Raw genomic sequence first — 17,140 nt, 5'->3', positions numbered from 1 at the left:
ATGTAATACTTTATGCTTAATCTTTGTTCAGAAAAATTCCTTTGCAATCTCTACAGCTAGAAACATGGAAGGTAATACTAGCACTTTAGAAGTGTGCTGAATTGTTTCATCCAACACTGTAAAAGTGGCTCAATAGCTTTTCAAAGAAGAAAGGAAAAGTTTTACTATTTTTTACCAGATAAAAAAATACGCGTGTTTTCTTCACGTGACTGACTGTGATGGAGTACATTTTTACAGCTGCACCAGAAAGCATACAGACAGTAGTTCTTCTGTGTATTATGCATATATGTGACTATCTGATACCATCTGCAGAATACACACAATATACTGTTGCAAAGTATCTTCCAAGTTCTGTTTGATAACGTGGGCGGGGGGGAAAGCAATCCAACCTGTTGTCCAGTGGCTGAAGCATATATAAAAACAAGTCAGGTTTTTCCCTGTAGGAAGCAGCTGGAATACAAAATGTCTAGAACTACAGTTCTTACACATTTTTTCCCTATTTCTGTGGGTTCATCCTATAGTGAGAAGGAAAACTGTAAAATTACTATATAACAGCCACTGAAACATGAGGCTCATTGGGAGAGCAGAGTTGATTGCTGACAAGTATTTAAGTTCTATGCCAGCTGTGCAGGATCAACACTCTGTGGCTTTTCTTGAAATAGCTGAACTATAGGTGAAATTCTATTTTCATGTGAGAATTCTTGTTTCATGTGTTTCAGGCAACTCCTTTACATCTATAGAAATCCTTTATTATATCTGCAGGGAAGAAGGTTTCTGTATGACTAGCTTTCATTAAGGTCAGTTTTTGTTGTGATAAGGAGTAATTCTCTCAAAAGTTTGTTCTTTTAAAGCTTTGCTGAGTGACTTGGAGAGTAAAGGAATACAGCTTTTGGAAAGCCTCAAGGGAATTTATTAAGGTATAATACTACAGATACTTAAAAAAATACTTCTTGAAAGTGTAGTGTGAATGTATAACCTTTATTTTCATTAGTCTTTTAAGGCTTTGCTTCATCTCCTTCAGATTCCTGTGTAGTTCAGCTTGACTTTTAATTACCTGTTAAGGGAGTGATCACTATAGCCATACAACTGCTGATAATTCTGTTTAAGTTGTTCCTGATAATATTGTGAACATAAACTGGACATAATACAGTTGGTTTTGTCACTATATTGATATGATCTTTGTATTTTGGCAGTTTTGTTTGAAATTCAGTAAAGCAGTACATGTGATGGGTGGGATGCAATCCTACAGACATACATTTGAGGTTATTGGGACACCAGCTGACATGAAAATTGGTCATAGATCAGATTTTTGATTGAGTAATATTAACTTAATCATAATCAGTGGAGAAACAGGGAGCTTTAAGCATAAATTCATTCATTAGAACTGGTTGTCTACTGAAATAATGGATTTAATGATCAGTGTGTGGGCAGACAAGATTATTGCTACTTAGTACAGAAGTTCATTTCTTGTAGCTTAATCTCTACTAATAAAAATAAATTATTGCACTTTTCATAAGTACACACCAAAATTGGAAAGCAGGAAATGAAGCAAAGAAGGAAAGAAGCCAGATAGTTGTGGTCGATGGGGCAGAGTCCAGTTGGAGGCCTGTATCTAGTGGAGTGCCTCAAGGGCCAATACTGGGACCAGTACTATTCAATATATTCATCAATGACTTGGATGTGGGAATAGAGTGCACTGTCACCACGTTTGCTGATGACACGAAGCTGGGAGGAGTGGCTGACATGCCAGAAGGCTGTGCTGCCATCCAGCGAGACCTGGACAGGCTGGAGAGTTGGGCGGGGAAAATTTAATGAAATATAACAAGGGCAAGTGTAGAGTCTTGCATCTGGGCAGGAACAACCCCGGGTTCCAGTATAAGTTGGGGAATGACCTATGAGAGAGCAGTGTAGGGGAAAGGGACCTGGGGGTCCTGGTGGACAGCAGGATGACCATGAGCCAGCACTTTGCCCTTGTGGCCAGGAAGGCCAATGGCATCCTGGGGTATATTAGAAGGGGGGTGGTTAGTAGGTCCAGAGAGGTTCTCCCCCGACACGGTGAGACCACACCTGGAATTTTGTGTCCAGTTCTGGGCCCCCCAGTTCCAGAAGGACAGGGAACTGCTGGAAAGAGTCCAGCGCAGGGCAACAAAGGTGATGAAGGGAGTGGAGCATCTCCCATATGAGAAAAGGCTGAGGGAGCTGGGTCTCTTTAGCCTGGAGAAGAGGAGACTGAGGGGTGACCTCATTCATGTTTATAAATATGTAAAGGGTGAGTGTCATGGGGATAGAGCCAGGCTCTTCTTGGTGATAACCAATGATAGGACAAGGGGCAATGGGTACAAACTGGAACACAAGAGGTTCCGCTTAAATTTGAGAAGAAACTTCTTCTCAGTGAGGGTGACAGAACACTGGAACAGGCTGTCCTGGGGGGTTGTGGAGTCTCCTTCTCTGGAGACATTCAAAACCTGCCTGGACGCCTTCCTGTGTAACCTCATCTGGGTGTTCCTGCTCTGGCGGAGGGATTGAACTAAATGATCTTTTGAGGTCCCTTCCAATCCCTAACATTCCATGATTCTGTGATAAATTTTGCCAAAAGGGTAAAACATATTGCAGCATATGCCAGCCCAAGCTAACTACAGTGTGTTATGTTGCTTATTTTGTCTATAGTTGGAAAAAAAAAAAAGTAATATGATCACTTCTCAAGTAATGCAATGAAAGTCTCATAGGAAGATCGAAATTGGATATTTGGATACTGGTATGCTTACACTTCCTTCACAGTACAGTTGCTTTTAGGTCACCGTTGTTTGACACTCACCCCTGGCTTTGTAAAGATTTGTGTTGTTGTAATAAGAGCTCATACAGTGCTGTGGTGATCCTGAATGGCAAAACCACAGCCTGCTTTCAGGCACGTGTCTTAATCTGTCAGGATCTCTTTCCATGCACAGCTGATAGACTTGCTTATCTCTAGTTTGAAGCATGCAAACAGAAGTTCTGATAATGTATGACCCAGAAAATAGCTCTCAACACTAGTAAAGTGAAGGATGTGCAAATGCATGTTCTGGTTATTTCTGCCATATTGGTTTACATAAAGCAAAGTCTGAACAGCTAAAGCTAGTGAGATCAATTAACAGTAATGAATCTGTCTAAGGTCCTTCCAAAACCTAGTGTGTAACAGTTTCTTTTAACTCTTACGAAAGCTTGAACAATATTTAAGTCTTGAGGCAGGGTGCAGTTCCATAAGCACCGGTGTCTGGTATCCTTTTGGATGTGTCAAGGTGTGATGCCAATGCAAAAGGCTGGTGCATCACTTGTGTAGTTTTTACTGATGTATCTACCAGTGTTGTGGAGATGTCTTTTAAACTTTGCAGTATTAATGAATTTAGCATTATGGCTTTTATTCCATGCATCTGAAATACTGCATGCTTTTGAAAAAGTGACTTGGTGAAAGCAAAACTGTAAGACGGACACACTTCAGTGTTTCTGTAAAATCACGTTGTACTGCATTTTTTTTGTTGTGTACCACTTGAAAAAATACTCATACCAAGTTTTATTTTGCACAGCACAGCATCCATACAGAAGCAGCCTTCCATCTAGCTGCTGTGTGGTGCAAATACACATTTTTCAAATGATAAATAAGAAATAACCTGCATGTGTATAACGGTTCAGTTTTTAGCCTGTCCTTAGCTGGATTAGAATAGTTTATTTCCCAGTCCTTTCTCCATTCATTCATTGCACAGATTGTATGTAGCACAGTTGTATTTGTTTCTATTACATGTTTACATTTGTTGATCAGCCTACTAAATGTACACATATATGCTGCATTTGATAATACTAAACTGTTGTGCAGATTTCTGTTCTGTGCTGGTGCTGTGTACAGGCGCATTCTTGCGTGTACAGCCATAAAAGGGTGTTCCTCTACTATCAGAGACATCGCTTTTCTTGGCGTCTCACTCTTTTCTGTATTAGCATTATTTCAATGCTTCTCTTTATTTCAAAGAGTGACGGGGAAAGGCAGTCTGCTGGCAAAAGGAAACTTCCCCTGCCCTCTGGCTTCTCTTCCTACTTGATTGTAGTATTACTAATATTTATCTTGTCTTCACAGCTGTTAGGTACTCTGGGAGTGAGGTGGTCAGAAGAGATGGTTGTGGCATGTCCTGTTCCAGGGCGAACTTCCCTCCTGTCCTCTGCAAGCTGAGCTTAGTAGGGAAAAGAGCGCTCTTGTTGCTGCCTGGCTTAAAGCCTTGAGAGAATGTGCGCTCCTTCTGTTCATAAACTAACCACTGGCTTTTTTGATTAATTTGTACTTCTAAGAAGTTGTTTTTCTGTCCGTGTACTTGCTTTTTTTTTTTTTCAAAACTTCTATAAGTTAAGGATTCATATTTGCTATAATTAAATTATAATAGAAGTAGGAAGAATCTTATATTTTTTTTTTGTCTTAACTGTATTTTTTTATTTTTAATTCAAGCATTAAAAAAAGTAATTGCATGTCTAGTAAGTTGGTTCCTACAGATTCTAACAGTTACAAGGCTAACTGAATCTGTAATACTTAAGGCTTTGGTTTTAAGATCCTTTACAGAACCTTCCCTTCCATTTTCTTGCACTCTTGATATGATCAATGTAGCCATAATAGAGGAACTACTCGTCCCTTGCAGGCATTATGGCAAATGTGGGAATGGTTAAAGCTCCCGTGGGTTCAGAGTTGAACCTGTGAAGCAGTACTGGCACCCTTTCATTTAAAAGCATCCTGTGCATTTGTATGAGAGAACTCTACTGTATGCATTTTATAAAAGTGCTTAAATTTTAATGACTTAAACTTTAACACATTCTGCTGCTCTTAAGCATTACAGTGTTCATGGAAAATGTGCTGTAAGACTAGAAACATGTTTCTGTTATATGGTTAATTTAAAAAAAAGGCAGATTTTTAATATGAGCTCAGTCAGCAGAAGACATCAACAAGGACTTTTTTGTTGACTGTCAAATATGAAATACAGAAAGGACTTAAATTCTTTCTCTAATATTTCCTTCCAGGCTGACTCATCAGTAGAAATTGGGAAGAGCTGCAGAAGAGAAGGCAAACAGACAAGCTGATAACTCAAAGAAATACTCTTTTGAGTCGGGGGTTCAGAGTGGAGCCATCATGAGCGATGTTACCATTGTGAAGGAAGGCTGGGTTCAGAAGAGGGGTAAGTTCTACCTTTCAGTGGAAAGTTCTTCTGACGCATCATATGCTGTGTGCAGTGGCATTATGTGGTTATACACAAGACCACTCTTCATTTATCTTCTTGTCTGCAGCAAGCTAATCTGACCATATGGAATTAATGGTCATTAAGGCCTTGGTCTTGTTAATACTTAACCCTCAGCACTGCCCCTGTTTATGAGGGTAACTGACAGTGAAGAGGAAGTTGGACTCACTAATTCCTACTTAACCTTGCTGCTGCAGCTGCTGTCACCCATGGATCAGACTTAGGAGGCTGTGGTGGCAGCTGGAAGATGTAGCAATAGAGGTGCACAGTCTTCCATGCTTCATGCAGCTTTGCTTTGGATGCTGGTTGCCCATATGATTGTTTTCAAAAGAACATCATCTCTTTCCCAGAGAGAAGGTGATCTGGATTATAGGATGATTTATGCCTTGAGCTTCTGTAATTCTAGCCCGGAAAGATTTAGACTGGAATAGTGGGAACAAAATTACGCTTTAATTTACAAAGGAATGCTTTGTTTCAATAGGAGTGTGTGAAGACAAAGATCATTATTAGCTTTGTTATTGCAGATTGACATTAAATGTCAAAGAAGCCAAGAGAATGAGAGAAAAAATTTATTATTCTGTTATTATTCCTGCATAAATTGTATTTCAGGATGCATTGTGGGTATTGTAGATGAAAGTGGGCTAAAGTGCATGAATCTTAAGGCCTGCTTCCTATTTTAGAATGTATACATGTATTTATGACAAATGAAATTTTACATGACAGGAACTATCTAAAATTCATTTTTTCTTCCCATCCTCTTGTTCTTTGCTCAGTTTGGGTATTTGATTTCAGTTTTTTCATTATTTGATATAATTTCTTTCAAATGTATTAAAAAATTATTAGGATGATCCAAATAATTGTCTTTTACACAACATGAGTTCCTTCATGTAATATTGCTCATTCTTATTACACCATGTTATCAACTCTGTGAGCACTGGATATGCACTGGCATCCAGAAGAGGACAATGTACAATGAAAGTCAGTGTATTACTGAAGATTTGAAATTCTGGAATGGAAAATACAGGTTTTCCTCCTCATGCTGTTTGGATATATATTAATTAAAGAAAAGCCTACTGAGTTGGCATTTTGATGTCAGTAATCAAAATTAGTTAGTAGTTATTTTCCTTTCTAAGTAAAGATATTTCATGACATGCATGTTTCCTTATTTTACTTAACTTCAGGTGAATGCATGGTTGTTTTTTTCCTTGCTATAGGTAACAGTGTAGGTTTAAGTGGGATTTTTTTTTTTTTTTAATTAGATCTAATGTTGTCCTTAATTTTCTGTATCTGACTTATTCTGGTTGTTGCTGGATTAAAGCGTTCATTTTGTTTGTTTCTGAAAACAAAAAGTAAAGTGCTGTGGTGTTTTCCAGTGTCAAGAATTTGTAAGCATTTAATTCAATGGTTATACATTTCATGTAATTACAACTTCTACTCTGACGTTGCTCTGGAACAAGAGAATCAGAGTTGTTAAGCACCTTTTTTTTATGGTTGCTGAGAAAAAGTATCCAACCTTAATCTAAATTCTGAAAGGTGGAATATGCTTGGTAGAAGCTTCTTATTTTGTCAGCTAAATCTTGTCTCTCTGTACCAAGAAGCATTGTTAGATTTGGTAAAGCTGCCCTGGTTCTGCAAGCTATCATGCTATTACAGTTTTAAAGTGAATTCTCTGATAATCACCACTGGACGCTCATTGGCTCAGTTCACAGGGTGGTTTTTGTAGGTATAAGCCATCTTCCTCCTGGGGGAAGCTGAGCGTGGGATCTTCTCCAGGCTAACACAGAGTGAACTCCAGTCCCCACCATCGGCCCTTTGAGCAGCCCTGAGCCACATGTGTGGTGCAATGTTCAGCCTGAGGCTTCAGGTTGAATTGAACTTGGAATAAAATTCATAAACCCTATATGCTGGAGATATAGGGGCCTGGGCACCAGCTGCTTCGATTGACTGATCTGCTTGTATTATGCCAAATTACTTGATCATGTGGTTACAGCCCAGGACATTTTAAAATTGTTCCCTTCAGCAGTCAGGAAAGTTTGTCATATAAGGAAAAGAACAGAGTAGTCTCTCTGTGATTCACAGCCCAGTCAAGGAGTACGAGGATGACTTGAAAGTACTGGGATGAATGGTTTTGAAAAGCCAGATAATGAGAGAGGCCATTGCTAAGGTGAGTTAAGTGATCTGAACGTAGGAATGAGAGAGGAGGACAAGCTGAGCTGAGGATCTCTCTCTGGGCTGAGACTTGGATAGAGAGGCTGCGGAAGACAAGGTCCATTGGGGCACAGTGATACAAGCCTTAATGGCTGTGAAATGCACTGAGGAAACGTGCTTTATTTAGTGCTGTATCTATGTCAATAATAGAGGGCTGAGGGCTATATGTAAGCTTTTAACCCTGCTTTTGAGCACTGAAGAGTCGATGTGATGCTGTACGATTGGCTTCAGTGGTCTGTTTATCTGTGTGTGCTTAAATGATCAACTTATTAAAGTATTACTGTTTTAAAATTAGCGAGCACTCAAAGTTGAGAAATGCCAGAATTAAGTTTATTTGAGGATGATCGTAGTCAGGCTTTGAATAGTCTTTATGAGAAGAAGTTTCAGTGTAGTGAGAGTAGATGATACTGAAGAAGAGTAAGCTATTAGATGTGAATAGTCAAATTGGCAGAGATGATAGGCTGCAGGTGAGAACTTTGGACAACAGAAGACACAAAACCCAAGAGGAAGCAAAGCCTGAGAAGCTCAGCAAACCTCAGGTGCAGTCGGGTCCCATCTCACAGGTGAAAGGAGACCTTGAAGCACAGTGTGGCTGGGCCTGCCTGAGAACGTAATGTGGTCCAGTGAGAGCAGATTCAGAGAATGAAACCATTGGTGGTGAGGACCTTATAGCTATCTACACACAGTGCATTTGCAAAGTGATGTGCTTGTCCCTCTGGACCAGCTCCTGTCTGCTACTGTGCCCCATTAGCAGCAGTAGTGCTTCTGCAAGTACGCTTTGTGCGTTTTAGTTTTGTCTGAAAGGAACCAGGTTTGTGCACCCCAGAACTGCTTTGTGCAGCAAGCAAAAGTGGATTAACTAGGATGGCAGGAAGATTTGTTGCAAAAGTGCTCTCCTTATCTGTGCTGAAGTACTAATGCAGATGTACCCATGCTACATCAGAACTTGTACAAGCAGAGAGCCAGCGGAACAGTCTTCTAGATTGAAGTCTCTGTTCAGTCAAGAGAGTAGGGAATGTATTTTGTATGGATGATCTTAAGGCTGTCTGTGTCTTAACCCTCTCAGATCTAGTAATAAGAAGCAAACATCTCATGGCCTTGTGTCCCTGTGCTGCTGGAAAAAATATTCTTGCAATTTACTGGCTCAGTGTGTTTTGTTTCAGAGAGAAGAATAAAATTTCTACTTTCTGTTCTCCAGTTATTCCTGTAGCCATGTTAGAAGAGATCTGTTGTCTTCCTTTATGAGTTTCCTTTTTAGATGACACCAGTGTTTTTCCTTCTAATGCATACAGGTGAATGGGAAGTGATCTTGACTAAAAATCTGAAATACATTGATCCAAACCTTGCTGCTGCTATGCAGAATTTAAAACACATATTTGACATTTATGCAGTTAGTGTAAGGGCTCTGCAGTAGTTGCTGAAATGGCTTATGTGCTTTGGATTTGCTTATAAGCACAATCTTTTGCAGAGTGGGTTTTTATTATTGCAAGAGTTAGTATTTTTATTTTTTATTATTTTTTTTTCTTTATTTACTAAATTAACTTTGTTTTATGGGGGGATCTATTTTTTTTATGTACCAGTTTGGAAAAAGCTGTTTTTTTTTTTTTTAACTGAGTGAACATACTTGGCATGATTAGAGCTATGTCATTACAAAAGTGGCCTTTGTGCATATAATTCAGGTGGTATTTTTTTCTTTAAAGCTAAAGTTTCATGAGTTGTGGAGTTGACCTTGTCTGTGGTCTATAATAGTCACAACAATTAGATTTAAGAATCATTAATAACTATGCTTAATTGCAACCTAATTTCTTTATATATAACCTGTGCACAAGATTTCAATTAGTTTAAACATATGAATAGGTTCAACAGTCTTTGTTACCATGTTATTAAAATATCATTTGGGACAAAGGAAAAATTGACATAGATGGTAACTTTTTAAAGGACCCAGTTTTAAATTTAACATGTCAACTAACTTTTGCTTTAATTGAAAGAGTGTGTGGTTGGTTGTTTTTTTTTTTTTCAATTGGAGGAAAATATACCCAGTGTGAATTGCATAACAATATGGCTAAATCATTATTTAAAGACAAACCAAAATGTTGTCAGTTTAAGTCAGTGCTTCTTTTGTCATACTTAAATTACCACACCTCTGTTTGGGCTTCTGCTCTTAAGTGTGTTATCTTAGATAATGCTGTTTGACATGGCAATCTTTATATGGTTTACACGATACATTATCTATCCAATGTCATTTGAGTAAAAATGTATCTGACTTGCTTATGAGGGTGATGTTAGTATAATCTCACAGTTTTTGATGTCCTCATTTTATCTCACAACACTCACCTGAACTACAGAAGTACTAGTATACCAATTTAATAGAGAGAGAACTGAAGTATAAAATTGCTACGGCTTAACCATGGTAACTTAAGAAGTGTGATGTAATGAGATGGTAGTGAAAAACAGATGTCAGAAGGCTTTCCTGTGATGAGATTGTCCTGTAAACAGTGTATCACTGGAATACTCTAATACGATTTTTCACTCAATGTTTTTCTCTCTTTTTTTTTTTTTTTTTTTTAATTTTTTAAGCAGCCTTTTGTAACTTCTTAGTATCAGAATTGAATCACCTGAAGTAGTGTTAGTATTTCGAAACTCACAGAGTTTATAGAATAATATATATTTGATTTACTGCTGGTCTGTTTTCTTTTTTGCAATTCAGGGCATCATGGAGATATCATGGGATTCTAAGAAATAACCATGTGGAATATATTTATTGTTATTTTATCTACTATCAAGAAGAATAAACAGTGTAGTGGAACAAATGTATTGTTCCAAATAGGAATACAGTTGTTGTATAAAGTACAGATTAGTTACAGTGTTAGGGTAACATGTCTTCCCATCCCCTTTTCCTCCCCCCAAATCCAGAAAAAGTACTAAGTAATTCAGTGGACATTGGGTTTTATAATTGAACCAAAACCAGACAGATGTTAATTTTGGAAATACACATTGGAGATTGAGTTCATGTGGTATGTTTGAGTTTTTTGTTGTTTTGTAGTGTGAATTTTTTTTTTTTTGTTCTTTTTTGGATGGAGACAGACATGCTTTGATTGAAAAATTAATCTCAGAAGTTATGATACTAATTGCGTGTTATTTACAACCTGTCAGAAATCTTGTTTGCAGATTGTCTGAATTATTTGAGTAGTTTAACACACCTCTAACAAAGAAATTTAAATAGACTATCTTGAACATCTGCTACATGAAGTAGAAGAAATCAAAACTATTTTTTTCTAGTTGTCTTGGTGCATAGTAGTTAAGGTAAAGTCTTCATTGATGAACCACTTGAAACTAAACTCTAATTCTTTCTAATTAATAAAAAATGTGATGCGTGTTCCAATAAAATATTATATGAATGTAAAAGAGGCAGCTCCATGACAACCAAAGAGAGAAGAAATGGCAGTTCAAACTCTTATATAAATGTTTCTACATCTGTATATCTAAAACTTTTTTTTTAACTTCTCAAATAGCTAGATATTTCTATATCCTGCACTCAGTGTAGAAGTGGATTTAGGTAAACCTGTGAAGTTGCTTGCAGTTGGGGAAAGCTCACACACTGGTTTTTTTGGCTTCCATATATGCTCCGAGCAGAGATCTGTGTTTTCCTGCAGCTTCCCCACTGGGAGAGGAGAAGGCCCCTCTCTGCCCTTCCTCTCTCCCATTCACTTTGCAGTTGGGTGTCAGGCTCTTCTTTCCGAAATAGTGATAACCTTTTTAACCTTACTTGTCCCTGAAATAAGGTCAGAACCATGCAAAAATCTTCAGCTTAATGCAACTAGGATGAGTGTGGGATATTCTGTTTGCTAAATAACTGTTTATTCCAGGTACTTTCTGGGTAGTAAATTGGTGAGTATTGTTTTTGCAGCTCTCTGCCTTGGGTTATTACCAGTTTCTGCAGGTAAAGACAGTTTTCTATAGTAATTGAAGCCTGAAATGCAAGGTATTTTGAACAGTCTCAAGATTTTTCTCTGCAAATCCTTGTTCAATGCCAGTTTAGATAATTGTGTGTGGTTGATTCATTTCTATTTTTTAAATTATTTTTGTTTCAATGTAGCTGTAATACAGCCTGTTCCTAGTTTTTCATTGGTTGTACTGTTGTGATTCTGATTAGTAAAAATTACACTCTTCTACATGGAGATGTATTGTAGATGGTAGTGGCTAAAATTCTGTGTGTGTTCTTTGACTCAATATATTAATTCCTGCCAGTAATACGCCAGACAGAAGATGCAGTAATACATTCAAAAGGAGAAAGGTGTTATCCTATGTTTGTATTTGTAGAGTATTAGTAGTGTGGAACATTCATGGGAGTACCAATATGTTTGACCTTGGTGCTGTTGATTTTCAGATTCTTGAAAAGAAGTAGAACAAGTTCAATACCTAAAGACAGTCCTTATTTGTTATCATCCTTTCAGTGGCTTGTAAGGCACATTTCTGGTGCTTATCACCTTGGGATTTGGGCTTTCACATGACCTGAGTTTTATGGTAGAAAAGTGCTTTTACTGTTCCTGACAACAAGAAGTTACTTGTTAGGCAGGAAAACACCAAGGCAATGGGTTTTTTCAGTATTCTGGACACACTGGTTTTACATATTCTGTTCCAGTTCCTATGTAATGAATGCTGCCTTATTGCTCATGTTCTGAAGGTTTTCTCCCTTCATAGCAGTTTCTGTTATTCATACCAGTTTGTTACCCATGGGGGCAATACTTTTAAGGAAGCAAAGCTAACATTCTCTGTTGCAGGAATTAGGGAAGCAAGATGTTAACAATTCGTTGTCGTTTTCCAGCTCACAACCCTTTTGGCCTGGCAGCAGCATGGCCAGCAGATGTTGAATGTTTGCTGTTGGGGGAGACTTTGAGGAACTGTATCCCAAATATAGGTTTTCAATTTAATAGAACTCCTACTCCTTATTTTTGCTTAAAGCTTAAGTAGTCATGGTGAAATACCTTTGGCATACTGTAATCTGTTAATTAAACTTAAATTCATTTGTGTTTATGTCACTTTCACGTTGAACATGTTATTGTAAAGATAACTTGCTTGAAGTACTGGGGCTTTTGATATCTCATTAAAAAAAACATCTTCCCTCAATATACCTATGTGCCACTCCAACAAATCTCCCAGATCTTAGTGCATGCTTTATTTCAAAGCGAGTCCACGTACCTGTTCTTCTTACCTCTCAGCTAGGTCAATCAGCTTATGCCTCTTTGGGACCAATTTCTCTTATACTAGCCCTGCTGTAATTGTTAAAAACATTAACAAGGTCAACAGCTGCAACTTGAAACTAGGTCCTGAAGGAGTTTCAGAACTGGACTGAGAAGTCAAAGTTTTGGGGCACGGATATCAAAGAGGCAACAGAGCCTGCAAACTGAGATATCGAAAAACAAGCTTTGGGAGGAGATCAGACTAATGATGATTTAGGGAATGAGTAGAAGGTGGAGGACAAGGGAAGAAGGTTTTGTAACTGTTTGTGCTGTCTTGATTGCTTTCTGTTTTCTTGGAGGAACTTCATGAGCATCTCTACAATCTGTTGACAAAATGAGAGTTTTTTCCCCACCAAAATGTGGAAAGAAGGTGCTACTAATGCCTGGGATTTATTCAGCCTCCAACTCACTGAGAGCAGTTTGATCTTTCGTGTATTGCAGGCAAAACAGTGTTGCTCAGTTCTAGCAGTACAGACCTTGACTTGCACTGGGAGGATTTCCTGGCTCTCAGGGTTGATCTCCATTAGCACATAATATGGTACAGTAGGAGCAAATCTGTTGAGAGGTGCTTAGATTTTGATGCTCATACTATCTCTGCATGTTTTGAGAGCTTTGCTTTGGATTCGCTGTCATGTCTATTCCTATGGACTTGAGAGCCTTTTGGCAGTAGGAATGTGTGAAGTGTGGTCACAGTGTAAGCCAAAGCTTATAATAGTTGATAATTGGGAGATTTGCTTCAGATATATGTTCCCTATCTGTAACGTAGATGTACCTTCAGTCTCATTTTTTTCCTATCCTCTTCAGTACCGTCTCTGTGTCCCAGCTAGTCTGTCTTGTTAGTGATTACTTCCCTTGCAAATCAGGGCAGTGTTAGCTTACTTCTTACAAATCTACGTACATTTCTTTGTCATCACAGATCATTGCAACTGACATCTTGTTTACCGCAAATTCTGAATTTATAGTTTGCTTTCTTAAAACTGATAGGAAGATAGGACATGAATGTCAGATGCCAGCATACTGCGCTGATAAGAGAACATGTTCCATCTTTTAAGGTAGATTCAGAAGTTCACTTTTAAAATGTTGTTGGTCTTGCCTTTGGGGTAGTCTTCCCAAAAATATTTAATTGCAATATGGTAGCATATTAACTGTGTAAAATTAGGAAGTCCCCAGTTTCATGAGTTGTTACCATTTTTACATTGACATTCCAAACTGCATAATCCTCAGTTCTTCACATTTGACAGTTGAAGTGTAAAAATTTTACTGGGGATAGCTTCCTGCTGGCCTTTTGTCAACATTGTCATAATAAGAAAGTTACTAAAGCCAGAATAATCTTCGCAGATAGCTGCTAACAAAGTCTAGGTAATGAGAATCATGCCTCCAGAGAGAGATCTGATTGCTACTTTATGCGAGTGTTTTATGCTTTTGATTGTGATAAACTCACACAAAACTATGTTTGTAATGAAGAAAGATGTGTAATATGGTCAATTATGTAAAGAATTGGGCCAACAGTATCTTAAATTTGGCACTCAGTATTGTGGATTTTAACCTGAATTTGTCCAAGGCAGTTTCCCTTGGATAAAATGGAAATAGCATTGCTACTTCACCTCTGAGGATTTGTGAATGTAGGTTCATCCTTGTGAAACTTCTGAGTGCCTCATGTTTCAATATTCATGCTTTTAAAAATGTAATTGTTTATGTAGGATGTAGAATGAGTCTTATAGTAGTTGAAGTTCAGCCTGGTAGAGAAGCAGTGGATTTTTTGGGGTTTTATCACCCTGACATGTTGCAGAGGAAGAAGTGAAATCTGTCAGGTCATACAGAGGAAGGAGTTGTTAATAAGATGCAAGAGACCAATTGTCCTTTATAAATTCTTAAGGTTAGTTGTTTTGCTAGATGTCTTCCAGAGAGACCAGAGGAAACCCCTTAACAGTGATCACTGGGAGAGTAATTCATGGGGACATGACAACATCTCTACCTATACTTACACTCTTTTGATGTGATGAAACTTTGCAGATAGATTAGTGATATAATTTCTACACATGTAAAAATATGCACAAGATAGTGTGCTTTCTTCCAGCATTAATTGCTTTACTTTAAAACTAGTATTCGCTCACTTTGTGTTGAACAGTGCTGTCTTTTATAAAATCATGCCAGTTTATGTATGCTGACTAATACATTGGAAACTTTTCTGAACAAGCTTATTCTTATCTTGAGAAACAGCAGCAGCTACTGTATTTTAATTAGGAGCTTGTGAACTTGTCTCTGATAGATGCAGTTCCATGTTTACTTGAAACTTGTGTTAAGTGGAAGCTGTTGCTGAAATGGGGGAAGTGTCAAGTCCTCTTCTTGTTCAGTTGTGTTGGCACTTGTGCGCATAACAGTGACATGGTGAATCATACCAGGAAATTTATTTGGCTGAAAATGAATCTATTTTTATTTTCCTAGCTGGCTTTCAGATGGATCGTTTCCCTGGCCTGACTCACCATGTAGCTGCACAACCAGTAGTGCTGGCACACAGGGGAATGTGTGAGTGGCAGCGTGGAGGGGCAAGACAGTGGCCTCCTAATGGTGGCCCCAACTTTTGCAGGAGTCAGTCAGTTATAGAACTGCACCTAAAACTGAGGTTATCACTACAACCAGATGGCAGCACAGCTAGTTTGTATCTCAAGATGGTTTTCTTTAAGTTCATGTTTAGAAAAGGGCCATTGATTTACTCTCTGTGCTAGTCCTAAACGTGACTGAATTAAAAAAATGCCACCAGGAGATCAGCTGCTTGCTATTCCTGTGTGTTTCTGATTTTTAAACAAACTAATTTTTAACAGAGTAGTGACTTGGCTAATGGGTGAAACATTAAGTCATTCCTTAATCCAAATGACACAGTAGTTTTGTGATGCTCTTGGGGTGAGTTTTGAAAGCTATTTTAAAAGAGTATTGTAACCAAAAAAAACAACACTCAGAGCTCATGACAGACAGACACCCAGAAGCCAATGAATCACTAGTCTCAGGTGGTTATGACTTGAGATTAAAATTATACTTATAGTTCTCATGATCTTTTCCCTCACTCGATCCAACCATCCTTGCTCCAGAGGAGACAGGGAATTGCTGTTATGTGCAGCAATGGGTAACCATGCTGATAGGTTACCCTGATTATTGGCCTGATTTCTCCAGGCCAAATAGATAAATTTCCTGGAGAATGTGTTTCATTCTCCAGGGCCAAATGCCTTTTACTTTCCCATTTGCCACAACCATAATGCTAGTTCTTTTTTCCAACAAAAATAACACCACCCACCCCTCCCCTACCCCAACAAACAAACAAACAAACTCTTTTTTTTGGGGATTCTTTCTAACACTTGTAGTTCCTCTGCACAAGATACAAGAAGATAGCTGTAAATATTATTTAGTCAACAAAGTGGGAGTTACGGAAACGGTTATGGTCATAGTGCATTATTTGTGGTATATAATAGCTGTGCAATACATGCCAATGTATAAGACTCAGTGACTTTTTTTTTTTTGTGCCAGCCTCTCGAATGTCAGTATAGTCATTAATGCCACAAATGTTGAGTGTATCGATAGTGAGAGTTTAAATAATCTACTGTAGATAGGCAAATAATAATAAATATTACCTTTATTAAAAGCTCAACCCACTCAACCAAGGTCATGTTCTCAAAAATTCTAGTGTTAATAGGTATTTTGAGTGGTTTTGAGGAACTTGCTTCAGTGATTAACCTTATTCTTATATAAGAACATAAAATTTGAATTTGTGTTGCTTTCCAGTAATGAATTTTCCTGTAAAAGATGTAACAAGTTGCTTCTCCAGAGCTGGGTAAAATAAGAGGGAGAAAAAGTTCTTTTTATTGAGAGGCAGCATGAGTGCAAAAGCATTACTGGTTGTGCATAGTGTGTCTGACCTTTCCTTACTAAAGGAAAATAGCAATATCTCTATAATAAAGTAAGTCTTGCTGGATAGAAGGTCACAGGTCTTTATATTTAGTGAAGTCATTGCCACTGGTAAATTGCCTCGCAATATGTGTTTGTATATTTGTCGTAAATGCGACCCTGCCTCAGAGTTTCAGCATGTTAATAGCCTTTCATTTCTTGCAATCCACCTTATTCCCTAAAAGCCACCTGTGGTTGGTAGACTGTTGATCTCAATATATTTGTAGCTGTAGCATAGAAGAAAGTTTTAAACTGATTAGATAAGAAGGGTGGCTTACCACAATGTATGTCTTTTGCCAATTGGCATATTTAAAAATGCTCCAAATATCTTGTATTCTTTGGAGTTCCTTGAAAATCTGTATTTCTTCACTTAGAGTGTGCATATTCTATTTTTTAATACACTAAGCAAGAAATAAATCAATTCATTAACATTTTAATCATTCCTCAGAATGGATGAATATTAACAATTGCTCTCTACTAAGAAATTTGATGCATCATCATTAAATCAATGAT

At 37.9% G+C, this 17,140-nt stretch overlaps 1 protein-coding gene across 4 annotated transcripts in view; it reads left to right on the top strand.

Moving 5' to 3' along the window:
• The window catches only part of AKT3 (AKT serine/threonine kinase 3), a 159,007-nt gene that overhangs the window by 8,615 nt on the left and 133,252 nt on the right, over positions 1–17,140 (top strand). For all 4 annotated transcript variants that reach the window (XM_065057882.1, XM_065057883.1, XM_065057884.1 and 1 more), the window contains one exon: positions 5,029–5,183. In XM_065057882.1, coding sequence (XP_064913954.1) covers positions 5,138–5,183 — 46 coding nt within the window. In that variant the 5' untranslated portion in view covers positions 5,029–5,137. Of the gene's footprint in view, positions 1–5,028; positions 5,184–17,140 lie in introns of those variants that run through there.

This window comes from Columba livia, chromosome 3, assembly GCF_036013475.1.
Source record: "Columba livia isolate bColLiv1 breed racing homer chromosome 3, bColLiv1.pat.W.v2, whole genome shotgun sequence".
NCBI lineage: Eukaryota > Metazoa > Chordata > Aves > Columbiformes > Columbidae > Columba > Columba livia.
Note: the sequence above shows the minus strand (reverse complement) of the source record. Positions and strands in the feature narration are given on the sequence as shown.